Source organism: Eucyclogobius newberryi, unplaced genomic scaffold (assembly GCF_026437365.1).
Source record: "Eucyclogobius newberryi isolate DKJ021-1_F unplaced genomic scaffold, fEucNew1.0.hap1 SCAF_10, whole genome shotgun sequence".
Taxonomy (NCBI): Eukaryota; Metazoa; Chordata; class Actinopteri; order Gobiiformes; family Gobiidae; genus Eucyclogobius; species Eucyclogobius newberryi.
In genome coordinates this window covers 6,205,595-6,221,996 of record NW_027315724.1, presented here as the reverse complement: position 1 = coordinate 6,221,996, position 16,402 = coordinate 6,205,595, and the positions used below count along the sequence as shown (strand labels likewise).

Here is a 16,402-nt window from a genome sequence, read left to right as displayed (position 1 = left end):
TTATGCTTTTAATGCTGCAAATACTGTTATCTGATACATCGAATGGCTGGTCCATATCTTCAACTAGCACATTCTGCAAAAAAACGAAAATCACAAATTTGGGGGAAAAAAAGTAAAATGCTGTTTTTCTCAGTTTCACCGAGGCCGACATGGTCCGACAATTCCGGTGGCGAGTCACAAATGACTTATCTTATCTTAACAGCTTAGTGATAGAAAGAGGTCCATTTACTTCCTGTTAAAAACGTTAGATCTGATAAGCCCCGCCTCTTCATGGTGACATCCCACTGTAACAATCAGCAGATGTTTCTTTAAAGTGGCTACAATACATTTTAGAACTCTACATGTGTCACTTAGTCTCAATATTCCAATAATCACACCAAGTACAGGGATGTGGGTGGGGATAGGGGATAGGTGAACACAGGACTTTTCAGAGCACTGGAGCCTCAGTTGCAGGACAAAACAGGATGAACTCAAACATGCAGGACTCAACCACAAAATAATGATTCATTTGGTAAAAGCTCATTGAAGCTGATTCAGCAGAACATACTATCCCCTTTTAAGAAAAGCATTTATGTCATTTAGCCGAGGATTTTCCTTTGCATCAGTGAACGGACCGAGGCATTTGCGGCACTGGAGACGCTCAAATCTAAACTGTTGTATCCCGGGGCAAGACACCTCTTCACCTTCGACTCCCCTTTATTTGACCTTTTTACAGTACAAAACACACACAGAGCTGATCAGGCACGTCATAACTCATCTTAAACGCGTGGGATGAAACGTCCATAAAACGATAACGTCCCGCTCGTCTTCCTCCTCCCTTCATCCCCTCTCTCCTCTCTCTATCCCTCTGGCCGTCGCTCAAGTGGTGCATTTAAATTCTGCTGCGGCGTCGCTCCATCAGCCAATCCTTCTCCACCACCCTCCCCCTTTTCTCTCTCTCTCTTACTGTCTTCTCTGTCTCCCTTTTCTCTCCTCGTCCTCCTCCTCACTTTGGAGCCGATCTCTGCCACCACTTTCGGACATCTTCACACCTCTTGCTCGTCTCGGCTCTTCGAGGAAAAAAAAATCAAATTGTCCCGTCGCAAAATTGGAGAACGGGGAGAAGCGGCTGCCATTTCCACTCTCCAATCGTAAATGCGCTGAAGATTTATCATTTTTTTACACATCTCTTCGTCAGTCGTCAACTTTTTGGAACCAACCATGTCCATCTTAAGTTGGGGCAAAGACCGGAAGCGTTCGGCAGATTCCATTTACGACATGCTTCATTTGGTAAGAGCGTTGTGTGATGCTCGGCGATGTGTTGTCGGTTGTTTGCGGGGGTGTTGTTGTTGTTGTGGTGATGAACTGCCAGATGCGCGCCGTAAAGCTGACACGGATCTTTGCAAACGCATCGCTCGGAGCTCACTGACCGGGAAGCAGTGAGTCACCGCTCTGTCGCAGCCCGAGTGCCAATGTGCTCTGGAACTGTAAGAGCGCCGCGAGAGTTCTGCTGTGGCTCTTCAGATTGTAACACATTTGTCTGTTTGGTTTGCTCCTTTTTTTAAAGTGGCTCAGTGTGATGTGGTGTTGTTTTAGAGAGAATGTACCGGAAGTTGAACTGGAAACTTTGAAACATTTAAGACCTCGTCCTCAGACACAAGACACTGATGCTGTATTATGTCATTTTGCACTTTACACTATTTAAAGGGCGAACTGTTGCTGCGCTCTCAGGTGGTTCTCAGGAACTTAAATGTTTTTCCAAATTGAAAAACGCATTAAAAAAAATGCATAACACAAACTACACCAACAATCAAAGACTGGACTGGTAATAATTGACATAGGAAAAATAAAAAAAAGTCACATTTGGAATCCGATTTCGTCAGACTATGGACAAAATGGGACGTTTACTTCGAACTATGGGTCTTAATTTTTGTCTTTCTTTTCTTTCGTCGTGCTCTGTCCCTGGTGGTTTTTTTCGTATGTTTTCCGTGTTTAAAAGCTGCTGGAGTTTTCATGGGTTCGATTCTTGGCCTTCGACTATTTGCTGAATGTCTCTCCCGTCTCTCTCCCAATTTCACGCTACAACTGTCCTGGTTAATTAGGCCTTCGGGACAGAAAATTGTCAACAACAAAAAAGGAATTGCACATGATCTCTCACACGATTTATCACTGTCAAACAACAGTTGTTTCTTCCATAAGACCACAAAAAACTGATTTGCACAAGAAAGACCCAACACTTTATTTATTTCCAATGTAACGCTCGCTTGCTTAAGTAAAAATGATAAGATGTTGATATAGCCTTTCGCTTTAGAGAAGGCTAATTACAAATCTTACTGTCAGCGCTGTTAAATTCAGTGATTTTGTTATAGGTGCCTTTAAAATCCAGACTTTTCCAGATAAAAGCACAGGAATGCAAACTCAGAAACCCCAGGAGCACATTAGAAGCATTAGAATCTCCATCGAGATGTTATTGGTTTGCCTGAAACGTTCCACAGTATGGCATTAAATGTGTGTATCTTGCTTTTATTCAATTACGGGTTATTTGTATTGCATAGAACACACGTCTCACCCTGCTCGTCTCCATGGAACTCCTTAGAATGACCGTGTACTTGAGTAGTGAGTCTTTTCCGCTTTGATCTTAAAATACAGCCAGTATTTCTCTCCATCTTCCACTGACAAAGCTACATTTTCTCTATTATTTTTGCTATTAAAGTGTGGAAAATTGCCTGTCCGTCATATCAAATGCCCAATCTTGACGAGCCTTTTATCACGTTCTTTTTTCCTGCATTGAAATGAAGCAAAGGATCATGGTCTATGTTATCACTTCTGTATTTTAGCTGTGGCTGCATCAAAACCAAGTATTGGAGCAAAGGAGCTTGTAATTCGATATACTGTGACATATTATTCTGAGACTTTTGACTGTGCGATATCACAATATGTGGGTTATTGTTACATGCCTACTGTTTTCCATTTCCATAATCACATCCATCTGCACCTGTTGAAGTGCCTTGCCTCCACACTGCTCTCTCCCTGGGCGTCTGAGCGCTCCATCCTCTCCTCCATGGTGTTAATTAGCCTCTCTTCTTCTCTCCTCTTCTCTCTTCTTCTCTTTTCTTCTCTGTGAAGGCTGAGGACTGTGACCAGTGTCTGATTAGGCCCTGTCAGCCAACTGTCAGCCGCCCAACCTCTCCATTACACGGATCCTCCTCACAGTCACACTAAACACTTCTGATCTTCTGCCTAAATCTGAATACGCCATGTGGACGCGAGAAGTAACATTTTGTAAAAACATGACAAGCCAATTCTATTTGTATTTCTAACTCTACCATACCATTAGACTACATCAAGTTTTAGGAGACATATTATGCAAAATCCATTTTAATGATGTTTTCACCCCGTTACAACAGTGTTTCCTCATCATTAGGTCACTCAAAGTTGTATTGTGATTGATTGCTGTCGGCTCCAAAATTCCTGTTTTCACCTACCCCCTATCCCCGCCCACATCCCTGTACTGAGTGCGATTAATGGAAGACAATCTGCTTGCTGCTTGTTACAGAGTCAAGAAATCAATAGAACTTTTTATATTTCTATAAGGCTGCATGATATTGGAATGTATTGCAATAAATCAATATGGCAGTAATAAACAGCCATATTGAAATGTTAGAATATGTGTTTTGGACTTTAGTAAATTAAGTCATGCACATTTTTATATCAATAGTCAGACAAAACAAATGCTTGACATAAACAAAACTTAAATTTAAATCGAGGCTATTAAGGAATAAAATATATTTAATTTAAAAATACATTCGGAGCAGTGGGACGAATGTCTACTTCGTTAAGGTCCACACTGTTTGGTGTTTGTGCTATGTAGGTTTGGTTTGGATTACGTTATATTGCGATTTCAATAATTGCCTCTGCACAATACGTTGCAAAAGTGTCCAAATCACAAAATGGTCTGTTCTGTCGTGATTTACAACGAACAAAATGTAAAATGATCATCTACTTTCATCAAAAACATGCCCTGCTTGAGTAATCATGTATATTTTAGTCTCTCTTTCCCCATGTTTGTAACGTCCATGCTCCTTCACCTCACTCGTTTGCCTTCACTAATAGACTTGTTTATGACGCACTTTAGCCTCGTTTCTATCGCCTCGCTCAGTGCACCAGCAGGGGGCGTCCTAGTGCCCTTTTACTGGCGTTACTGCATCAGAGTTGTCCTCAGAAATGGTCGGCACATCTGACGGTGTTGGAACATTATCAGGCGAACAAATGGAGAGAGGGAGTCCGTCTGTGGCACAAAGCCTTTCTGTCTGATACAAACACAAACTACTGAAGTATTTGGGCCGTTCGAAATACTTTGAAGTCCCGTTGGGCATTGACGTACCCGAGTGTCATTTGTTGTTGTATTCGAAAGCAACTCTGATGATTTGCTCGCCAATTTGTAAATGTGTACGTGTTCTGAAGTCTACTGGCGGTCCTCTCCCTCTGAGCCTCAAAAAACACTCCAAATTGTACAGTTTCCTGACATTGTTTTTGTGCTGCTTTTTACGTCCCTTAAATCGCTCGTTCTGCACATTTCTGACTCGACTCACGTCCGTTACAACTGTGTGTTGTCATTAGAATGTCAGGAGAGAGCTAGGTTTGTTTCTGTGCCCTGTTATTACCTCTGCAGCCTGTACTTACAGTTCAAACTGATATGAAGTGATGTGTGATTTCGGTACACCCATGTTTTTTTAATTCATGGGATTTCAAAGCAGAGTCAAGAATCGTTAAAGGCCAATAACAATACAAATAATGCTAAATATGTGTCAATAAAAAGGGTGGCATCTTAAAAGTCAAACCTCTTAACGTAATTTTAGCAATAAATCCTCCAAATGTCAAAATCCAACCCCTGCAGTGCATTATCTTACGCATTTGTGATCTTTGCAACTTGAATAAGATTCGCAGCTATTCATCTTTTTATAACTCCTCGTGTTTGCACACCGTATACAGGCGCCTATTCCCTTTAAAAATGATTTCATCTGGGAGATTGTCAGGAGATTTCTGAGTGGTTCTTCTTTCCCAGCGCAGCTTGTAGCTGTGACAAGAGGAATGTGTTTAGTGAGCGCGGTAACGTCCATCAACACAAGCCCAGTCCTGGACGCGACGCGCACTTTTCATGGACGCTACAGCGGTTAGCGGTTTGTTAGCTCCAAATGAATATGGCAATAAAGCGCGTCTGATTTAAGCGGACTCTCGTGTCGAGCCCATTATTGGCTTTTAGATTCAGCTGTATGAATTGATCTTCCTTTCATGTGTAGCATATTGGTGCTTTGTGACTTTAATGTGCGGATAACGGATACAAAATGGTAAGCAATATAATGCAATTTAAAATAATATATATATATAATAATAAACAGATTAGAGAACTTGGTGAATAGGTGTACGTATGCTAACGCTAACACCTTCAGCTACATGAGGCACAGACAGAACTGTGGTAAGTGTCTGGTATGTTAACGTAACATATGAACAGTTATTCAGATAACTATAGCATAAAGAACATGCTAACAAGTTTACCAAAGCATCAGTTTTACCCCAAATCACTCAATCCATTGAATTCTTCTTCCTCTGTGTCACTTCTAAACAACTCCACAAACTCCAGAGGAAGAGGAAGTGCAGATTCTTCTTCTGCGTCGCTTAGAGCCTAGAGCGCCCTCTTGTGGTCGTCAGTGTGAAAATAACGAATAATTTCACATATAAGTCGCTCTGGAGTATAAGTTGCACTCCGGCCAAAACTATGAAAAAAGGTGAAGGTGAAACTTATAGTCCGGAAAATACGGTAATAAGGAATATTCCACTGACTGCATAGAAAACTGTCAATGTACACAAAGCACTGTAGTTTGAGCTCAATACTGTTGTGTAGTGCAGCTCGGGTCTAGTTTTTTGTGAATTCTGTTCACCGACAACGGCAATAAAGCTTTGTGATTCCAAGCCTCACTCTTCCTCTGCTCGTTTCCTTCTCCTTGTTGTTTTTTTTGGTTTGGTCTTGAGTATTTTATTTGAAACCTACAACTAAACTTGATTTTATGGGTGGAAACATAATAATGGCATTGCAGACTTCCAATCTGTATTTATTAATTAAAGTGCATAAACCGTCTCATCAATGTTAACTGGCCCGAAATCCCTTTGAATATGCTCTTTTAAGTGCAGTATTTGGGCATATGCTGTTGTCCAATGCTCAGTCTACACTCATTTGTCTTTTCCCCCAATTTCTAATTCATACATTTATTCCTGCGGTCACCTTTTCCCACTGATCTCCAGCTGTGTTTGTTTTGCTGCCAGTGTGAATTTTATGAATCATTACCCGGGTGGGCCATTAGAGCGAGCAAACCGACGAGTGGGATGTGTGAAAATCAAGGGAGGGAGGGCGCTATTGTTATGACAGCCTGAAAATAGACCTGAATTAGCTCAGAACACCTTTCCTTTCCCAACCTACCTCTGCTGCTTCCGTGTTCCGCTCACTCTCTGCTCACTCTCTGCTCAGTCATGGCTCAGTGAACGTCTTTCGGAGGTAAATTTGTCAAACCTTTTACCTCCATTTGTCTTTGTACAATCTTTTTTTGTTTTTTTTAGAGCACGGAGCAAGTTGCCGCGTTCTGCCGGAGCCTGCATGAGATGAACCCGTCGGAGTGCCTGTCGTCCTCGCCCAGCCCGGACTCGCCGTACCCGCCGCCCACCCCCCCGAGGCAGCTGTCGGACGTGGACAAGCTTCGGAAAGTCATCGGGGAGCTGGTGGAGACGGAGCGCACCTATGTGAAAGTGAGTGTCATGCTTCCCTCCCTAATGTACCATGTTTACTCTATAAAAGTGCTGCTGTCTTAGATCTAAAGCAGAACTAGTACAAGACATGATGATATTGAATTAGATTGTTTTCTACTCATCATTGTAATTGTACTGAAACTGCAGGATTTTTCGCTTGCTGATATTTGCCATTACTGATGTTTAGATCATAAATTCCTTAGCTAGACCCACAAATATTAAGTTGAGGTAAAGATCACAAATTATTCCGACTAAAGTGAAAAGTTAATTACTAAAGTGTATTTATCCTGGACATAAAATAGTTGCACGATTCTTGAAACGTATGACCATATTTTTATACTAATGTCGCTTCTATCTTGCATGCTTTAATTTATTAACATGCATTAAATTATTAACATGCCTTTATTTACTTGCAAGACTTAAAATAAAAGATTGACATGGACAAAACTAAGATTGAATCGAGGCTAAAATTGGGCTTGAAAATGAAAATTCTATGAAGACAGAAATGAATCAAATCTTCCTTTTTCATGTAAAAACACCATCTTCTTATCTGGGGCCGAGTCGCAGAAGCAACACTATAAGACCCAGACTTCCCCCTCCCCAGACACGTCCTCCAACTCCTCCGGGAGGCACCCGAGGCATTCTCGCCTTGGTGGGCAATATGTTTAGTTTGCGATATCGATACATTTTCATTATATTGCCCACCTCAGTGAGTAGTTTCCCCAACGTGCATGTAAACAACGTGATCCAGGCAGGTGATGGATCTGCTTTACCCCAGGACGGAGAGGCCATGGGTGGGACGGAGAGGCCATGGGCGGGACGGAGAGGCCATGGGCGGGACGGAGAGACCATGGGCGGGACGGAGAGGCCATGGGCGGGACGGAGAGGCCATGGGCGGGATGGAGCTGTGCCCTCGCCTCCGTCCCGTCCACTCCTCGCGCCTCTGTAGAAATGAGCGCACTCTAACTGGGTTACAGCGGAGTACAGGGCGGAGTACAGGGCGGAGTACAGGGCGGGGTACAGGGCGGGGTACAGGGCGGAGTACAGGGCGGAGTACAGGGCGGGGTACAGGGCGGAGTACAGGGCGGGGTACAGGGCGGGGTACAGGGCGGAGTACAGGGCGGAGTACAGGGCGGGGTACAGGGCGGAGTACAGGGCGGAGTACAGGGCGGAGTACAGGGCGGGGTAATGTTGTGGCCTTTTAATCATATTTGAAATGATGGACGGGGATGAATGCTGCGCCTCCTTAATGGCGCGCTTTGTGCTGCGATTCATCTCACTTTGCCTCACGATGGAACGGCAGGAAATCAATCGTGGTTAAGGTTTATAACTCAATTACTGTTCTAAGAAGAAGTGAAAGGCAATTAAGTTTAGAAGGCATCATTTGTTTTATTACTGGCAATATCTTATTTTGTCCAGGATGGTGATGGTTGTGTTCTAGTTTTATGAAAAGGCTGTTTTTTTGTCTTTCGGTTTAAAATGTAAAAGGCCAGATTTTAGTCACAGATTTCTTTCTTCTGGTTTAGTCCCAATTAAAAACGTTTTTTTTTTTTTTTTTTTAAATGATTCAGTTGTTTGTTGTCATTATGATACTTTTGAGTGGTGAAAAAAACATACCAAGCTACAAATTGATACTGAAGAATCATTCATAAATGGGACAAAATGCGACCTTTCCTGAATAGATCAAGCATTATCTCAAATATGACCTGAACATATAACTGAAACTATAATTATGTTCTAAACACATTTTTAATCATATTTACATTAAATTATGCAATTTACTCCTCTGTAATTCCAAGTTTATCCATTCAATATAACAATTTAATCAATTTTAAGAGAAGAGATAGAACAAGGGGGAAATGAAAGTGTTGAAACGTACAGTTCAAGAACAGCAGCAGAGTAAAAAGTACGCAAAACAAATATATAAATAAATTAATCCATTTTACTAGAATATTATAATACACTTTAGTCAAGACGGAAAATGGTGTAAAAAAAGAAAAAACTAACACTGTGCAACTAAACCTCGCTCTCCATCAGTTCTTGGAGTTCATTCATAAATCCTTGTGTAAACCTCATGTGTGTTTTAGCCTTATCCTTCACACGCTCGCTGCACGTCCCCGAATTAACCGCATTAAACCGTCCTCCTTTGTTTGTCTCCAGGATCTCAACTGTCTCATTGGGAGGTACCTGACGCCGCTGCAGAAGGAAAGCTTTCTGACACAGGACGAGGTACGTTCAGTGGAGAGAAAACCTGCAAGCGAAAGCATTCTAAGGCCAAAATGAAGTGGATTGAAGACTTTTTGTCCTTTTTTGTGTAATTTTTGATGTTTTTATTGTTTGTTTATCCCACTAAAAAGCAAAAATATGAATTAACGAAAAAAAGGAGGTGGAACATAATGTGATTTCAATGGACGAACTGGGATTAGCCTCAGAATATCACAAACCTTAAGACGTGTCGTTTTTAAGACTTCTTCATTTTTTCCCGTCAAATTCGAGGTTGCATAATAGATGACAGTTGTAATGGGAAAAACAAAAAAGCAGTTGGCACCTGTCGGAGCGCAAACTAACGGCCAGTTCTCTCTCCAGCTGGACGTTCTGTTCGGGAATCTGCCCGAGATGGTGGAGTTTCAGGTGGAGTTTCTGAAGACGCTGGAGGACGGGACCAGGCTGGTGCCGGACCTGGACAAGCTGGAGCGAGTCGAGCAGTTTAAGGTGAGAAAAGGGATCGTGCGGCGGTGGGTTTGTATTTTATTTTGAAATGTTTGAAATGTCTTTATCAGGGGGCTCCAAATTCCTTGTAGCTTTAGGTGGTTTGGCATATTTTCAGGTGCACTCAATAGTCTGATTTTTACGGTAATTATGGCAGGGGCAGAACGAATATGTGCTGTCAGCCTGGTCTAATCTTTGAAACCGTGACGCGGGGCCAAACTGCACAGCGGGGCTTTAAATTGGCGGTTGCATGTGGCAGTGTGACATGTTGTGACGGTCGGAGAGGTCGGCTGGCACTAATTACCGGTTTGTCGGAAAGTTTCGAAAGGTTGCAAAAGTCTGCCTTAAACTTCTTTGGTTTTGAGATCTGAATTGCAGCGTTTAAGTGGTAGAACATGTAAATGTCCTGTGAATTAGCTGAAAAACAAAGTGCACTATGTACTTTTGTGCTAATGTTATGGCTTCATGTTCCACTCTATGGCATTAAACATCTTTTACAGAATGTATTTAATTATGAGTGATTTTATTGCTCAAACATACAATAATGTAATGTAATTTAAAGCAGTTCATGTGTTTAAAGTCACATACACACAAATGATGAGTTTGTACAAAAAAACTACTATCAATTGTCAATAAATGTACATTATATGTTCAGTGTTAGGAAATTAAAACAAAACACACAAATAATGTTTTGCTTTTAAAATATCAAATGCTAATGTGCAATTTTAACACAAATTCAAATATGTTTTACTCTAACATATTCAGCTGTATTATCTTATTCAGTAATAACATAATTGAACAACTTGGTACAATACTGGTTAAACAAAGGTTTGATGAGCGTTGAGGCCTCAAAAGGCACTGATGTCATATTCCTACTGTGAGCGGGGTCTCCTCTCCACAGATCGGACCTGTAACCTCACCTTTTAAATGCCATGCTGTGGAACATTCTAGACAAAGTGACATTACCGGACGATTTAAAGACTGCACCTTTTTAATCTTGTATAATCTATATCTTTTAAGCAAGTCGTGTTGAAATGCCAGTCTGCTTGACATTTCCATGCCTCAAATGTAACCTGTGGCACACTTGACATTTCACTCACATTATGTTCCATGGCAAATAAAGGCGTGACGAGATGAAAAGATGAATGTAAAGGTCTTATGTAATATTCCCCTGAAGAAATGTTAAGCTCCATATGCCACAGACGAGTCGATACTGCTGCGGACATGTCCTCTGAGGTTCAACTATAATGAAATATACAGAAAAAATACTGTATATCACCATAAACTACATATTTGCCGCGGTACGTTCTTTCTCCTGCACGATTGTGTAACTTGTCCTTCCGTTCTGACAGAAAATCCTCTTCTCCCTGGGCGGCTCGTTCCTCTACTACGCCGACCGCTTTAAGATCTACAGCGCCTTCTGTGCCAGCCACACGAAAGTCCCCAAGGTCCTGGCCAAAGGTGAGTCCGTGCTGTGTGGTCGTCCGTGCTGTGTGGTCGTCCGTGCTCTGTGGTCGTCCGTGCTCTGTGGTCGTCCGTGCTGTGTGGTCGTCCGTGCTGTGTGGTCGCCCGTGCTCTGTGGTCGTCCGTGCTGTGCGGTCGTCCGTGCTCTGTGGTCGTCCGTGCTCTGTGGTCGTCCGTGCTGTGTGGTCGTCCGTGCTGTGTGGTCGTCCGTGCTCTGTGGTCGTCCGTGCTGTGCGGTCGTCCGTGCTCTGTGGTTGTCCGTGCTGTGCGGTCGTCCGTGCTCTGTGGTCGTCCGTGCTTTGTGGTCGTCCGTGCTGTGTGGTCGTCCGTGCTTTGTGGTCGTCCGTGCTGTGCGGTCGTCTGTGCGGCCGTCCGTGCTGTGCGGCCGTCCGTGCTGTGCGGCCGTCCGTGCTGTGCGGCCGTCCGTGCTGTGCGGTCGTCCGTGCTGTGCGGTCGTCCGTGCTGTGCGGTCGTCCGTGCTGTGCGGTCGTCCGTGCTGTGCGGTCGTCCGTGCTCTGTGGTCGTCCGTGCTGTGTGGTCGTCCGTGCTTTGCGGTCGTCCGTGCTGTGCGGTCGTCCGTGCTGTGCGGTCGTCCGTGCTGTGCGGTCGTCCGTGCTGTGCGGTCGTCCGTGCTGTGCGGTCGTCCGTGCTGTGCGGTCGTCCGTGCTCTGTGGTCGTCCGTGCTCTGTGGTCGTCCGTGCTTTGTGGTCGTCCGTGCTGTGTGGTCGTCCGTGCTCTGTGGTCGCCCGTGCTCTGTGGTCGTCCGTGCTGTGCGGTCGTCCGTGCTCTGTGGTCGTCCGTGCTCTGTGGTCGTCCGTGCTTTGTGGTCGTCCGTGCTGTGTGGTCGTCCGTGCTCTGTGGTCGTCCGTGCTGTGCGGTCGTCCGTGCTGTGCGGTCGTCCGTGCTCTGTGGTCGTCCGTGCTGTGCGGTCGTCCGTGCTCTGTGGTCGTCCGTGCTGTGTGGTCGTCCGTGCTGTGCGGTCGTCCGTGCTCTGTGGTCGTCCGTGCTGTGCGGTCGTCCGTGCTCTGTGGTCGTCCGTGCTTTGTGGTCGTCCGTGCTGTGTGGTCGTCCGTGCTCTGTGGTCGCCCGTGCTCTGTGGTCGTCCGTGCTGTGCGGTCGTCCGTGCTCTGTGGTCGGCCGTCCGTGCTGTGCGGCCGTCCGTGCTGTGCGGCCGTCCGTGCTGTGCGGCCGTCCGTGCTGTGCGGCCGTCCGTGCTGTGCGGTCGTCCGTGCTCTGTGGTCGTCCGTGCTGTGTGGTCGTCCGTGCTTTGCGGTCGTCCGTGCTGTGCGGTCGTCCGTGCTGTGCGGTCGTCCGTGCTGTGCGGTCGTCCGTGCTCTGTGGTCGTCCGTGCTCTGTGGTCGTCCGTGCTGTGCGGTCGTCCGTGCTGTGCGGTCGTCCGTGCTCTGTGGTCGTCCGTGCTGTGCGGTCGTCCGTGCTCTGTGGTCGTCCGTGCTGTGTGGTCGTCCGTGCTGTGCGGTCGTCCGTGCTTTGTGGTCGTCCGTGGAGCGTCTGCAGCAGGTCGAGTGAGGAGGCTTTGTGGAGATTGTTCGGGCTCGTTTTAGAAGGCCATGTTGAGTTTGTACTGTCGTATTTAGATCGTTATCTTGACTGTACCGACTCTAAAACACAAGCAAAAAGACCTTGAAGCGAAACATTATGAAATCAAAATGTCAAAATGGAATAAACAGTTTCTGATTGTCATAAATATTCTCCATCTCGACTCTTACGGTCACATTATTTCCACCTTTATTTGTTTGATACTGTGAACACGCTAAATAATCCTTTGACTTGTCCGCTACTGAAATTTATACAAAATCTATTTAATCATGTTTTAAATTGTGATCAAATTTAAACTTGACATTTATTTATTACCGTTTATCACCAAAGTATTATACATTATACATCGTAATGTTCAAAATTATACTCTATATTAGGACTCATAATCGTATTTTGATCATTTGAATCTCACAAACTCTACAACATGAGCCAGAAGACCTTTTATGACAAAGATTACGTCATTATTAAATCAAAAATACACTTTGTCTGTAAATACTCTATATCTAGAAGTCTTCAGTCACCATATTCCAACCTTTATTTGGTTAAAAATTTATTTCAAACTGTCAATTTACAATAATCATCAAATATAATTTGTAACTGGTTGACTACTAAAATACTGGTTTGTTGCCTTACTTCATGTTATGCATTCTGTTTTCTCATTTGCTCAAAGTTACTATCAATGTTTTTTTGTAATAAAGTGCACTGTGGGGATTATGTGTGTGTGATGTGTTGTAATGCTAATGTTGCTCCGCCGCGCAGCCAAGTCGGAGCCGGACTTCAAGGCCTTCCTGGACGAGCGGAACCCCAAGCAGCAGCACTCGTCCACCCTGGAGTCGTACTTGATCAAGCCCATCCAGAGGGTGCTCAAGTACCCCCTGCTGCTGAAGGAGCTGTACTCCCTCACTGACCCCGACAGCGAGGAGCACTACCACCTGGACGGTAACGGCATTACTCCGTATTATCAGACATCAGACGTACATTATTTTAAAGGAGACACATTATGCGAGATCAACTTGAATGAGATTTTAACCTTGTTACAACAGTGTTTTGATCATTCCTGAATGTTTGAGTGAATCCTGTTTTGTCTTGTAACTGAGGCTTGAGTGCTCAGAAAATACCTGTTTCTACCTACCCCCTATCCCCGCCCACATCCCTGAACTTAGTGTGATTATTTGAAAAATGAATACTGCGAGCGACACATGTAGAGTTCTGAAATATCACGGAGCCACTTCAAAAACATGTAAATGACAATCTGCTGCTTATTACAGTGAAATGTCCTGGTGAAGAGGCGGAGCTAATCAGTTCTGCAGTTTTAACAGGAAGTCATTGGATTACTGTTATTACTAAGCTGTTTTAGATCAATATTGCAGTCAACAATGAACAAAATATGAAAAAACTCATGTTATATTTCAATACTACGCACCTGGGGAAAAAGTACATATGCCTCTTAATGCTCCCATAGTGACGGCGTAGTAACAGGGCTTTAGAGTCAGACCCTCATGTGACGCTCCATTCCTCCGCAGTTGCCATGAAAGCCATGAACAAAGTCGCCAGCCACATAAATGAAATGCAGAAGATCCACGAGGAGTTTGGCGCCGTCTTCGACCAGCTGATCACAGAGCAGATCGGTGAAAAGAAAGAGGTACGTGGTCGCTGGAGTTCTGGTACTTCCTGTCGAGTGGGCTTGAGCTGGACATTAAAGACGTTTGGTTTTTCTTAAGGTGGCGGATCTGTCCATGGGAGACCTGCTCCTGCACACCACAGTCACGTGGCTCAACCCTCCGGCCTCTTTGGGAAAGTGGAAGAAGGAGCCGCAGATGGCAACGTTTGGTACGTCAGAACTCTCCGCGTCGGATTCATTCTCGTTGCCGGAAAGAGCTTTAGTTACCGTTCTGTGTTTTCCTTCCAGTGTTCAAGACGGCAGTGGTCTTCATCTGTAAGGATGGATCCAAACAGAAAAAGAAGATGGTAAATTGTCACTCTTTGTTCCATTTGTTGATTAAATTAGAGACTTTTTGAGGACGCTTTTTGGTCATTTGCTTTTCAACAGATGGCCAAGATAGGTTCTGTTCACGTGATGTATAAATGTTTTAGAATCCCTGTAGTTTAAAACTCGCTGAGACGGTCACTGTTTAAGTGTCAGGTTGCAGATTTGTTGACTTGGTTTATGGTTCATATCTCTGTAATCACTGGGCCTATTCACATGAAACAAAAACTGGCACAAACTTCAATGTCTTCTCTGTTAGTATAAATAAACAAAGGACTTTAAGCCAAATTTGCGGCGCCGATCCCGAACAAATAAGGTCCAACATTTGTGCTTCATAAAGAGAGATTTATTGTTTTTGGACGAAATATCCAGATTTGTGTTGGCGGAAATTATGTCAAATTTTAGAACGTGATCGCAGCTTATTGGTTTAAACCTGGCTATGACATCTCCCTCAAAGTCTCTTCATACTAACATTGCTTTCTTTTTGTGTGACCTCAGGGCGGCACACACAGAGCGTCAATGTCTTCTGAGGACAAAGACCCTTTCCGCTATCGCCATATGATTCCCACCAACGCCCTCCAAGTGCGCTCCTTGGCCAATGCAGGTAATACTTCTGAAATACTAAACGTCACATCTCATCTTTTTTTTTTTTCCACCTGAAGCGATTCCATTTGCCTGACCATTCATTCCCAACACGTTTTGGCAAACTACTGATCAAAACTGTGTGTGGTTCTGGGGCTCGACCGCTGAGGTTCAATTTCTAGGGCGGAGTTTAGAGACAGAACCAATCCCATGAACCCAGAAGTGACGCAAAAAACACGACACGCTTAACCGGATATTACGTAGCCCATGTCAACAAGGCGTGTTCCGCGTTATCCGTCCTGAACGCCTATAATGTCTCCTGAATCTCAATGACGCCCTTCGTATAACAGCATCTAACGCACGTTCATCACGACGAGTAGAGCGGACTTTCCTGATTGTTCAAACCGAAGCCAGAGCAGAAGTAAACACTGGGTCACGAGCCGGGTCACGGGCCGGGTCACGGGCCGGGTCACGAGCCCGGTCACGAGCCGTTTCACGAGCCGGGTCACGGGCCGGGTCACGGGCCGGGTCACGAGCCGGGTCACGGGCCGGGTCACGGGCCGGGTCACGAGCCGGGTCACGAGCCGGGTCACGGGCCGGGTCACGGGCCGGGTCACGAGCCCGGTCACGAGCCGTTTCACGAGCCGGGTCACGGGCCGGGTCACGGGCCGGGTCACGAGCCGGGTCACGGGCCGGGTCACGGGCCGGGTCACGAGCCGGGTCACGAGCCGGGTCACGAGCCGGGTCACGGGCCGGGTCACGGGCCGTTTCACGGGCCGGGTCACGGGCCGGGTCTGCCATCTTGAATGTTTTGGAACGGGGATGGAAATCGCTACTTCCGTATCTCAGTGTGACAGGTTAAAACCTCCGACTGGGATTGGTCGGTAAATGGATGACCGACGATTTCATTGGCTCTGACTCCGATTCCAGACCCTTACGCATTCGAACAGAATGTGGGCGGGGCTGGCGGGTCAGGCAACATTTCCATAGTAACAATGTGTTGGATTTGTAGAGCAACTTTAAAGACACAACACTTACCTTTGCATTATTCATTCACTGCACACCTTAGCGAAAGAAAAATTACCAAAAAATAAATATCAACAGTACAAAAATATAATAAGCACTTCAACAATGAACAGTCATGTTTTTAGGACAGATTTAAAAGCACTTAAACTTGGGGCAGATCTTAACACACTTCAGAACAGTCTAGACAAACTAAACTCTGCCTCGCTCTGCTTTCGATCGGGTTGTACTTATGAAGACAAATCAGGTGGTCCTCTGTGTGAAACATTTGAGAGCCGCTGACTTTCCCAGCAGCGTCCTCTG

General features: G+C 45.0%; 1 protein-coding gene across 2 annotated transcripts in view; it reads left to right on the top strand.

Annotated features, from left to right (window-relative positions):
* The window catches only part of LOC140373684 (rho guanine nucleotide exchange factor TIAM1-like), a 94,058-nt gene that overhangs the window by 73,862 nt on the left and 3,794 nt on the right, over positions 1–16,402 (top strand). For both annotated transcript variants that reach the window (XM_072460310.1, XM_072460317.1), the window contains 9 exons: positions 6,592–6,777; positions 8,938–9,006; positions 9,364–9,489; positions 10,839–10,947; positions 13,267–13,446; positions 14,031–14,149; positions 14,229–14,337; positions 14,417–14,475; positions 14,993–15,098. In XM_072460310.1, coding sequence (XP_072316411.1) covers positions 6,592–6,777; positions 8,938–9,006; positions 9,364–9,489; positions 10,839–10,947; positions 13,267–13,446; positions 14,031–14,149; positions 14,229–14,337; positions 14,417–14,475; positions 14,993–15,098 — 1,063 coding nt within the window. The remainder of the gene's footprint in view (positions 1–6,591; positions 6,778–8,937; positions 9,007–9,363; positions 9,490–10,838; positions 10,948–13,266; positions 13,447–14,030; positions 14,150–14,228; positions 14,338–14,416; positions 14,476–14,992; positions 15,099–16,402) is intronic.